Below are 12,010 nucleotides of genomic sequence, written 5' to 3' on the forward strand. Positions count from 1 at the left end.
TTTATAATGTCAAGTAACCAGGTGGTCTTCCCTAGGGTATCAGTGGTCTCCCTGCCATGGTAGGGATGGGGGAAAGGATTCAAGAGAGTCTCCCAGAGGGTGGCAGTCTGGGCTAAGGACCACAAATTTGCATTTTAACAAGTGTCCCAAGGTCCAGGCCTACACTAGAGGAAACGGTGGTATAATTGGTTTGAGAGTAGCAATACCATCTTTACAAATAAATCACTTGTTCTAAAGCAGCTATTTCAGGTGTTGTCAGCTTCCTGCTAGGCTTCCACTCAGCGCTTACTGAGCAGAGACTTGTACTTGCTGTGCTGTTCTTCTGGTTGTGTTTGGGCTGGATGGAAGAGACGGGGAGAGAAGGGTGTGATCACGTTAGGGAGCTATTTCTCAACTTCCTAGAAGAATGACAAATTCACCTTTTCATGTCTTATGAAACAGATTAGCCTAAACAACTATATTGCCCAACCAGTTACCATAATTTTCTGACTTTTATCATAGCAGCGTACCAGAGATGTCATGGTCTTGCCGGTAAAAAGGTCACTTATGTAAGGAAACTAACTGCCATGGTTCAAATCCTCCCTTCTCTACTTATATGATATGACCATAGACAAGTAATTTAACTTTCGGTGCCTCAGTTTCCTCGTCTGTAAAATGAGGATACAAAACCTATTTCATTGAGTTAATGTGAAGATTAAATGAAAACACCTAAATATGTAATTGATGCAGAGGACCCCAAGAATCTAATATACGGAAGAGTCATTCTGCTTTTCAGCTAAGGCCACCAAGCATTTCTAAGAACACTAAGAAATGCTTCTAGAGGCTGATTTAGAATTCTAGGTGAAGAAAGGGGAATTAAAATTTAATTCAGGCAGTTCAGACGAATTATTATAACTATAGTGATAACAAACAGGAACTAGGATTTTCTGTTTGGTAAGTTCCCTAACCCTTGGCTTCTTTGGGAGTTTGTCCCACTTACGCCACAGTCTGCCCCAAAGTCCCCCTCCAAATCTTTGACTGGGGTGGGGGGGACGACACGGAGGCTCGCGGTCCCAGGCAGGTGCCCCTTGAGAGCAGGACCAGGACCGGAGGGGCCGAGGAGATGCACCCAGAGCCCAGACCCAGGGGTGGAAGGGCGGACTGAGGACCCAGCCGGGTCCCGCAGCCCCGGGGCAGCCTCCCGGGCCGGCCGCGCGGCGGGGAGGATGCCGAGGGCGCGGGGAGCGTGCGCGGCCACGTGACGGCAGCTATAAGAGCGCTCCGGGCGGACGCTCGGCTCCCGCCGCGCCTCCTCGCTGGCCGCGCTCCCTCCCGGCGCCGGGCTTCTCCGAGCCTCCAACCTGCGGCCGCGGCGGCCGCCCGCGCCCCGGCAGCACCATGACAGGTACGCGCCGCGCCGCCTCCCTTCTCCCCCTGCGTCCGCCCGTCCGCCCCGGGGCAGCTGCCGGCTGGACGAGGACCGGCGCAAAGTTGCAGGCTGGCCGCAGCCGGGCGTGTCGCTTCCTGCGTCGGCCGCTGCCCCGCCGCCCCGGGGAGCCGAGCGGCCGTCCGGACCCCGGAGGCGCAGCCCTGGGGGCCCGCCCGGCGCGCCGGGGCCCTCCGCCGGAGCCCCCGTTCCTGCTTCCGTCTCCTTGCCCTTCCTCCTGCGCTCGCCGTGAAGGGCGGGCGGAGCAGCTGCGCGGGCGGCGTGGGGGCGGGGAGCCGGCTCCCCGGGGGCGCCGGCCCCGAGCCCCGGAGCGCGGCGGGGCGCCGGCGCTCTCCCCACCGCCGGCGGGCCGGAAGCCTTGGAAGGGGCGGCCGCGAGGCCAGGACGCCGGCGGCCCCGGCCCGGCTCTTCGGCCGCCCGCCGCGGCGCTGGCCGCCACGCCGAGCCTATTTTTAGGCCTTCGGGGCTGGGTTGCGGGAAGTGGGAGCCCGGGGAGCGGGCCCCGCGCGGTGTGAGGGCGCCGGCCGACTTGTTGCAAGGTGACGGGGCTGCACGGCGAACCTGCCCCCGAGGACCGGAGGCCCCGAGGTAACTGGTCCTTCCCGTGCTGTTCAGGCGAGTAGCAGGGGTATTTCAGCAGTTGAACTGCGGAAAGATTGCAGACATAATCCGTAGTTCTGCCAGGCTGAACTCCTAGCCAACTGTCATTGGTCTCTGCTGTTCCTTTATAATGTTGGCTAGGTCTGGCGCTCTAGCCTATGTTCCTAAGCATTTGATCTGTCCCTTGCATCGTCTTGGAAATAGTCCATATCCCTGCTTCCCCAAATCCTTGAAACTTACTACCTTATTAAACATTTCTCCACCATCCCCCGGAATCAGGACCACTTTTACATTACATCATTCATTATGCCCCTTGGGCAGGCTGACTGAAATGGCTTCTTATGATGGGTTGAAGGAGCAAGTACTGACAGAGGTTGATGGGTATGTCAAGGGACAGAGGGCACTGTTCTGAGCTTCCCTAGGGTATGACTGGCTGGGATGCCAGTGGCCCTGCGGGGATGGGGAACACCAGTCTTTCTACAACTTAAGGGAGAGTCCAACACTATGTGTAAAGGAGGCCCTGGGATCAGAGGCTGGGGTGTGTGTTGGCCCACTTGACAACCTGCAACTTCCTCTCACTTCTCAGTGGAATTTCCATGGTCTCCAGCCTCCACTTTGGAAAATGGGCCAAGGGAGAATGAGAAAACCTAAGACAGAGAATGATTTCATGACAAACCCAACTGCCTGCTTGGGCCACAGTGCCCCAAGTGAACCCTGCCAGAGCTTGATCCTAAGTCTCCTGTACATTTGGATGGCCACCAGCTTGCTAATGTCAAAACCCCTTCGGAGACAGCGTGTGCCCCAGAATCATCCCAGGAAAGGCCTGGAGAAATCCTAAAGGCTGTGCTGGTGGCCTTGGGTGCCTGGGGTGTGTTCAGGAGGAAATAATTCACGTGTTTGCTTTCAGCCCTAGTGATTATCGGAGATTGATTTTTGAGTGTGTGAAAGAGTGTTGGGAGGGCCCTAGGGTACAGGATAGGGGGTACTGCTTGTTTCTCCAAGGGAAAAGAGGCAGGTTTCCTAGAGCTTGTGCGGCTGTCCCTAAATCCATTTAACAGCAATGGGCCACTATTTAGATAGAAGCATCGATTTGGCAAGGTGATGTTTGAGAGAGTCTTTGCTCCAGGTTGAGGAAATAGTATAAAAAGCCTGAGATTTGGCAGATGGAAGCAGCAGAATGAAGAATATGGCCCCTGCATTAGGATACTCTCTGTTGAGTTTGTTGGCTGGATTTGTGCTTGGCTGAAAATATTGTTTAGGGTACCTTGTAGGAGAAACAGAAAGTGCACTTCTTGCTCTCGTCATTACTACCTGTTAATTGTCTGAGGTTCACCCTCTGGGTGTTAAGCTGCTGTTTAGTCTGAGAATTTAGCTCGTGTGGACTCTAAATTGGATTTAATTTTTATAGCTCAATCAGCCTCTTGGAGGTTGCCAGAGATTCCCTGCTAAAGAACAGTCTGGAACCATTCTTAAAGTGGGCACTTGGGTTCTCCCTCCCACGCCACCCTCCAAGAGGCTGCTCCTTTATTGAGGGAGCTAGTTAATCTCAGAGGAATTGATTTTGCCAAATACTCACTAAAGAGGGTCCTGGGGTAATGTTTAATGAATGTGTTTCTTTCCTTGCATCAAGATCAGGCCTTTGTGACGCTGACCACAAACGATGCCTACGCCAAAGGAGCCCTGGTCCTTGGTTCGTCTCTTAAACAGCACAGGACCACCAGGAAGCTGGCTGTGCTCATCACCCCACAGGTCTCAGACTCCATGAGGTGAGGACCTTGCTGCCGGCTGTTGCTGGAGCTCTGACATCCCTCTCCCCTGTTTCTGGCATTGGTGGACATTGAGGCCATACCCTTTCCATGGGTTGAGTGCCGGTGAAGAGAGATGAGAGTTGCTGAGTGAAGAATTCCTGGGCATGAAACCTCTTCCTCCTCCTTGGGAGATGCTCCAACCAAGCTCCCCCTGGGAGGTGGTGTTCTCGCCCAGGAGATTCCGACCGGGAGCAGGGCTCTCTGTGGACAGGCTCTCTCGGGGTGATCCGAGTGAGTGTCTCGGTCCAGCCACCCCCGGCACGTCCTCAGACTTCACTTGCACGCCTTTCCCCAAATGCAGCAGGCGCTGTTTGCTCCTATTTCCAACCAGGGAAACCTAGGGTGACTTTGAAAGAAAGTAGCCGTTTTCTCCACCACAAGTTGACATTAGTAACATAAAGATCTTTATTTACAATTTGAGAGACTAGAACGGCTCTCTGAATTAGGGGCCCTGCTAGGAGAGCACCCTGAGGGGCACAGGCTGCTTGTTGGTTGGGTTAGTTTGTGTCAATTTGTTGGAATTAATTTTCGAAGTATCTGAATGAACTACTTCGATCCTAATGCTAACTTATTTTAAAATACCTGGGCACACTAGCAGCTCTGTATTGTGTTTATTTTTGCGTTCTCCTATCCCTTTTAGAAATTGAAAACGCCCTTTTGTGGCTTTTTTTTTAATGTAAGCACATGCCAAGGACCTCTGAAAAAGAGCCATTATATATACATAAATGTATTTCTCACACTAACAACCTTGTTCCTAAAGGGTAATTTAGTAAAATGCCCCCCCCCCAAATGTCTCCTATGTGTATGTCCTAATCTATAGTCTCTTTCGTGAGGATTATGTAAGAAGGCGGATGCAGTCTTAGAACCCAGCCCCCTTTACTGTGGTAAATGGTGCCACCAACCATTTCTTTCAAAAAGATCAAGTTTACTGTGGGAACTAGCATGCATTTTTGCACAGCTTTTGAAGCGATAATGCAATACCAGTTTTGTTCTACATGCTTGACATGTTTATAAACAGTGATGCTCTGTCTTTACCGTATCTTTTTCCCTGTGCTGAGTTTGGCATCTTACCTGAGGACATCCCGCTTACTTCAGCTCAGGCTTGCTTTCTAAAATAAGTCTTTAGTTAATTTTGGGCATAGAGAAGTACTGTACCTCACAAACTAGAGTGAGCCTCTCATTATGAGTGCTAAGCACATAATAAATGTTGGTTATATCTGAGGCCCAAAACTGGAAACCCGATAATTGAGTCATTTAACTTCTTTTAGGACACGGAGCCTCTGTCAACTGCTTTAGCAAAAATTATCAGCTATAGGCTTCATTGCAGATATTATATGTGCTTAACTCAGCCTCATTTGTTAAAGTATTCAGTGGGCAGCAAGAATCAGTTCTAGTGAAATATTATTAAAGACATAGGCTGTTGCAAAGGTGTATTAGCAAACATCAGTAAAATTTTCACAGGCTATTTCACAATTTGTCTGGTATTCATGGTACAGTGAAGCATAGAAAGCATCTTCTGTGATAATATTTTAAGACAAGTAGTTCATCCTCACCATAAGCAGTTCTTACTGTTTCAGGGAAGTCAACTGCACATGCAAATTAACACAGTTTGTCCTTAAGTAAATTAGGACATATTTAAGAGACTGTAATATACCAAAGTAACAGACTGCTCTAGTAATTGTGGGGCTAATAAGAATGCAGTCTTACATTAGAAGGGTCACTTGTTCTGCAGAGATGCTGAGAGCTGTTTTCTGAATTTTATTTTGACAGGAAAACTTTAGAGACAATCTTTGACGAAGTCATCATGGTAGATGTCTTGGACAGTGGTGATTCTGCTCATCTAACCTTAATGAAGAGGCCTGAGTTGGGTATCACATTAACTAAACTCCACTGCTGGTCCCTTACACAGTATTCAAAATGTGTGTTCATGGATGCAGATACTCTGGTGAGTATGGCTTTGATGGCTGGAAAGATGGATATAGTAACTGAGACCAGTTAGGCATTTAAAGAATGCTGTCAAGACTTGACAGTAAAGTTCAGATAAACTGCTGTCATAAGAAGTGTCAGGTGTTGAAGGAGAGTAGGCCCAGGCTGCCTTACAGCTGTCGTCTGGATGGTTAAGACCAGCAACAGATTGCATCTTTTGTGCTGGATAACTTAGGGAGAACTTAAGAAGGGTGTGCTGCAGCAGGACAGATCTGAAATGCTTTCCCTTCTCCCCACCCCCTGCTCTTGAATCAGGTCCTAGCAAATATCGATGATCTTTTTGAGAGAGAAGAACTGTCGGCGGCACCAGACCCAGGGTGGCCTGACTGCTTCAATTCTGGAGTCTTTGTTTATCGGCCTTCAGTTGAAACATACAATCAGCTGTTGCACCTTGCTTCCGAGCAAGGTAGTTTTGATGGTATGTATCTGTTTTCTTCATATCTGATAAGCTGTTAGTAACTTCCAGGAACTGCTCTTCTCAGGGAGTTGCCTTGGTTCCTTGTGCCTGGAAGGTAGCGATACACGCGATGTGGCAAAGATTTTAAGCTGTGTTGTTTTGGGAAATAGTGTTATGTGTTTGTGTGTGCGCATGCATCTTTTTCCTGTGGATACGTAGGCTGTTTTACAGACTTACCTTTGATTGATTTTCCTGTGTCTAAATTAGAGTATGTCCAATGAACCATGATTATTCAAGACATAGTAAAAGACTGTTAAGCAAACCAAAAACTTTAACAACTATATTTAAACCTAAGTAAACTTAAGAACTAACAGGAGGACCAATCACTATCTCCATAAAAGTTTGAGGAATAAACCTAATAATCTGGCTCTTATTCTCTTGGGGGGCCTTGAAAGAAAAAAGAAGATAGACTTTGTGAATATTTGTCTCCAGATTTTCATTCCCTGTAACACTGTACATCAGATAGAGTGATGTCTGCAAGAGTAGCATATTGGCAAAGCCAGCATCCATTTGCCACGATGTGCAAGTGTATCTGTAGCTATGTGTGTCTATAGAAAGTTTCTGACTGTTTGTAACTTAGGGCCTCATATCCTTTGGAGAATTTTGATTAAATGAAGTAGTAACTATGCATCTATTTCAGGCCAGTCTCTAAAATGATGAATAGTGACTTTTTAAAAAAAAAACAACAAGAGTACATGCTTAGGATGCACGAGGTCTTGGCTTCCATCCCTAGTACCTCCAGGAAATATAAATAAATAAGTAAACCTAGTTACCCCTCCAAAATAATAAAAATTTTAAAAATTGGAACAAAATGCACACAAGACAAAATTAGTAGTTAATATGCAAAAGCAGCTCCTTTTAAAATTAACGTTGATGGATCTTTTGAATCAAGAAAAGACCCAGTTGCATCTAGGAAGAAGGATTTGCGCTAAGAAGTGCCGTCTCAGCAGCGACTCCCTGTCAGATGCTTGACATGGTGGCAGAAGCCCAGGTTGGAAATGTGGGGACAGGCCAGAGCCCTGATTTGGCCCCCCTCCACCCCACCCCAGGGGACTTTTGGCCCCTTGGGGAGACGTTTTTGGTTGTCACAAGTGAGCGGGGAGGGTGCCACTGGCATCTAGTGGATAGAGGCCAGGGATGCTGCTGAGCATCCTGCAGCGCATGGACAGCCCCCACACCAAAGTGTTCTCCCGCTCAAGGTGTCAGTAGTGCCAAGGCTGAGAAAGTCTGCTCTATGCCGAGTCATTATGTGCTCTAAAACAGTGAGCAGGAACACCTGACCCATAGTGAATGGCAGCATCTGACAAGAAGTGCAGCCTTATTTTCAGCACCTTAAGTAAGAATGTGTTGAGTGTTCAGTGTGGTTAGGGCCAGATGTAACTTCATGTCACTGACAGTTTTAGCTCCTACTGCCTTCCTTTCATGTAAGGAATGAAAGCTGTGTTAGTATTTGAGCTCACAACATGGATTCCTTCCTCCTTCCTTCCTTCCTTCCTTTCTCTCTCTCTCTCTCTCTCTCTCCCCCTCTCTCTCTCTTTCTCTCTCTCCCTTTCTTATAGACTTTATTCTTTTTGAGTAGTTTCAGGTTCACAACAGAATTGAGCAGAAAATACAGAATTCCAACATAGGCCTCCCCACCCACACATATATCCTCCCCTACCCTCAACATCCCTCATCAGTGTGGCATATTTGGTACAATCGATGAACCAGCTTGTGTATTCCCTATTTCTACTGCTGAGACTAAAACAGTTGCCTTTGCACTAAAGGAAGATGAGAGTATTTTTAGCAGAAGTCCACTGTTTGTCTTCATCTTCCCGTCAGGGTATCTTTCATCACCTCCTCTCATTGAGTTAAAGGAAGTAGTGTAATCCTTCCAGAAATTCAGTGTAAATTCTCAACTCCAGTAAGTGAATTACATTCTAAAGTAGATCCAGCTGCTTGAAATCCACACAACTGTAATAGTGTAAAGAGAATCTAATTTCTAGTCTAGAAGAATATTAGACTTTGTTGCAAGATAATAGTGTGGATACCAGACAGTAGTGTGCCGTGGTAAATTACCCAGGTTACAATTTTAGAATTTCAGACTTATTAATGCTCTGGTAGAGACCAACTTGGATCATTTACCTTGTTCTAGAACCAAGAGGTACTAGAGGAGTTGATGAATTAGTTGTAAAGAAGCAAGAATATGTGGAAAGTGCTCAACTGGAAAGCACTCCCTGCTTTTTCAGCCAGAATCTGAAGCCACGGAGAGATCTTTCTGTGCCTGGTAGCACATTCATTGTTCAGCAGCAGGGTCTCCAGGAGCTGCCTCTCTGTAAGGTATTCCGCTTACTGGCTCGTTAGCGGCGAAGGATTGAATTTTCTGTCAGTAGAAATGCTTAATTGAAGGAGTTAAAAATCCAACTGTGTAGATGGAACCTTATAGTTATTCTCAATACATTATTGAAATTCAACAGAAGAGTAAGTCCTCAGCTCTCAAATGAAAGGTCTTTCGCTTGGTGTGTTACAGATAAGCTTTACTTAACTCATCAAAGAAAGCTCACTGTGCCGTGGGCGCCTGCTCCTCTCTGGAGGGGTTTACTGTCCTGTTGAATCCACACCTGTGTGACTTAAAGGCTTACTGAACTTACACTTTGTATTAACACAGTATTTCTTTGCGAGCTACATCCTTTTCTAATGCTTTGCTTGCTTTGCTCCACGTTCTCAGTGCAGTGCCCGATTTTGTATAGATGTCACACCATAGGCACCAAGAGGAACACTTTCAGATGTTTCCTTTCACCTTACCATACCTTTTCTAATATCCACAGGTATCCTCCCATAGCCCCAAACCCCCAGTTTTACTGAGCAGGGAGTCTTAAGTCCCAGCATTTTTAGACTGGTATTAAAGTACACCCGTTTGCAGATGACTGTCTCTCTGTCTGAATGTCTTGCAAGTCCTGCTTAATCTCTTGCATACATTCAACAAGAACTGATGGGGCCTGGTGTCCACTGACAAGCCGCACGGGCGCTGATGGCTGAGCATTTGCAGCTGCTTCCGCAGCCCTTCTAATGGGAAAGAATGTGGCTGTCGGGCTTCTAATCACCAGCCCTCTAATCACACCCCTCCCATGCCTCTGGCCAAGAGAATCATCCTAATATGGCAGTTGTGCTAGGTACCCGGACTTTTCTTTTCTTCCCAAACATCTAGAGTGTTAGAATTTAGTACTAGTGACTTCATACCTAATCATGGCTGGCATTTAATTTCCCACAGTGAAGTGTGTAAGTTCCTATACTGTTGTTAATATTTGCAAACTATCTTGGCACTTTCTTCATAGCTGAAGTTACATGTTTCCTGAAACGTTGTACAATAGCTGTTGTGAAATACATATACACTAACATTTGATAGAATGTGACACAGTAAAGTCAACCTCAGGACTCAGCAGTGAGAAGGGAAGAGAGAGATCATGATTTCATAGCTACTAACCAGCAATGTTGTCTCCACATACTCGTGTGCAACAAAGCTGATGCACTTGACTCAATCTGAAGAAATCAATCTGAGATTTATTTCCTTTTCCACCATGGCTCCAAAGTATCCTAAATTAGGGGTGCTTGTACAGTGGAAGACAAGGTGTAGTGCTTGAACATTTCTGATAAACTTCATCTGTATGTGTCAGTTTCAGAAACCTAAGTGGAAAGGATTCATATTTTTCAACTTTAAGTATCCATTTTTGAAAAATCTTGGAGTTCATTACTGTAAACTAAATACCCTAAACTTTTTTTTTTTTTAGAGAAATGAAATTTTGTTCTGTGGTTGTATTTTCAGAAAAAAATAGAGAGTAAATTAGTAATAGAATCTAGGTATGGTTTTAATTTCAGCAGAATCCAAGATCTGCTTTGAGGTCATTATACCCATGTGTTCCATATCCCAGTTCTAAGTGTTCACTGAAGATCTTTTTTCTGTGCTTGGAGATGTAGTGAACCAGGAGAGTATGATTAAGTTTTAAAATAATTTTTATCAGAAAAGATTTGGTGCTAAATTCTGTTAAGTGTAAAATTGACCCCAGTGCTGCCTTCCCTAATATTCATAAGTGTTAGGCTTCAAGCTGGACCTGCCCAAAAAAGGAATGAAGGAGAGAGGTATATTCTCATATAGTACTTGTCTTGTTCAAACCAAGTGAGCTCAGAAATTCAGGTGTGTCTCACCTGGTTTCCTGACTTGATAGGTTCCACTCTGACAGCTGTCTGTGTTGAGCTTTCTCAGGCTGCTTGTGGCCCTTAAGCTATTTTATCAATTGCTTTGAAAATTACTCTGTTCTCCTGCATTTCTGTCATTTCATTGCTATATTGGGTAGTAAGTATCTTGAATAAGTAAAGATGACAAGCAAAAGTATGTAAATAGCAAAATCAGTGAGCACACACAAATTTTATCTTTAGAGCTATTTTTATAATGACCCAGGAGTTTTTTGTTTTTTTTTTTTAAACTTAGCCATCTGTTTCTAGCCTTGTAACCAGCACAGATCATGAATCCCATGAGAAACAGAGGAGGGAAGGACTAAAGTGTTACACATGTACAGGCTGTTAGGCTGGCTGTTTTACTTACTTTTTCACTTATTTCTCAGCAGTCCTAGGAAGTAGCCATCCATCCATTCATGTGTTCAGCGGGTATTTACTGAAGGCCCGCTGTATAGCTAGTTCTGGGCACCTGCCATCATTACAGTTGGGACGGCAGCTTGCCCAGTGTCCCCGAGCTGGCGGCAGAGTCAGGTCTGAACCAGACAGTCTTTCTTGACTGCATGGCTGGGTTGTGTGAGCGTAGTTTTCTTCCTCCTTTCGCAGTTATCCCACACTGCAACATTTACAAAAATGTATCCTGAGAATGATACAGGAGGGAGGAAAACCTCTGTCACACTGGCCTGATTACAGATTAATTACTTACAATTAGTTCCCCTGAGTAGAGAAAGCAGCTGGTGTATTCCTCATTTTAGAGATGAAGACACAGCGGCTCACGTCTTCTGTCTGCAGCTGCCATTCCTCCCCTCTGAACCAGAGTATCTAGAAATACTTTATCTTTTTATTTTGTATTGTTAAAATATTAAATGCATTTTATTTTATTAATGAGGTATAGTTGATATACAATACTATAAAAGTTTCAAGTGTACAATATAGTGACTCACAATTTTTAAAGGTTATACTCCATTTATAGTTCTTATAAAATATTGGCTACATTCCCTTTGCTCTACAATATATACTTGTAGCTTGTTTACTTTGTACGTAGTAGGTTGTATCTCTTAATCCCCTAACCTTATCCTGACCCCGCCCTCTTCCCTCTTCCCACTGGTAACCTAACCACTAGTTCTCATTATCTGTGAGTCTTTTTAAATCAGCACAGTTGATAGTTGTTTTCTGGGTCTAGAAGTATCCTCAGAATTGATTTCTCTTTCCTATATCTCTATAATAATCTCTGTAGTATTTTTTTTTTAAAAAAAGAATCATTTCATCTCCTAATCTGGGGAAGATGGTAAATTTAAGGGCCAGGGAATAGATTGGTAAATGATACAGGTTTTATCCCTACGTCTATAAAGCTTATATTCTATGGAACCATAGAATATAAGCCTAATCACACAATTAATTATGTAATTATGATTCTGATAAGTTCAGAGTGCAACGAGAATCTAGGAGGACCTGCCTTTGAATGGAAAGTGAAATTTCAATCTTGCATAAATGTTTCCTTGCATCTATGTAACTATTTAATAG

At 45.3% G+C, this 12,010-nt stretch overlaps 1 protein-coding gene across 3 annotated transcripts in view; it reads left to right on the forward strand.

Annotated features, from left to right (window-relative positions):
• The first annotated feature begins 1,245 nt into the window (after window positions 1-1,245).
• GYG1 (glycogenin 1) overlaps window positions 1,246-12,010 on the forward strand; it is a 31,633-nt gene continuing 20,868 nt past the window's right edge. The window contains exons 1-4 of one of the 3 annotated variants that reach the window (XM_072958942.1): window positions 1,246-1,384; window positions 3,657-3,792; window positions 5,605-5,779; window positions 6,076-6,238. In XM_072958942.1, coding sequence (XP_072815043.1) covers window positions 1,378-1,384; window positions 3,657-3,792; window positions 5,605-5,779; window positions 6,076-6,238 — 481 coding nt within the window. In that variant the 5' untranslated portion in view covers window positions 1,246-1,377. Of the gene's footprint in view, window positions 1,385-1,731; window positions 2,015-3,656; window positions 3,793-5,604; window positions 5,780-6,075; window positions 6,239-12,010 lie in introns of those variants that run through there. The other 2 variants (XM_072958944.1, XM_072958943.1) reach the window with 2 other exon arrangements.

Source organism: Vicugna pacos, chromosome 1 (genome assembly GCF_048564905.1).
Source record: "Vicugna pacos chromosome 1, VicPac4, whole genome shotgun sequence".
NCBI classification, from domain to species: domain Eukaryota; kingdom Metazoa; phylum Chordata; class Mammalia; order Artiodactyla; family Camelidae; genus Vicugna; species Vicugna pacos.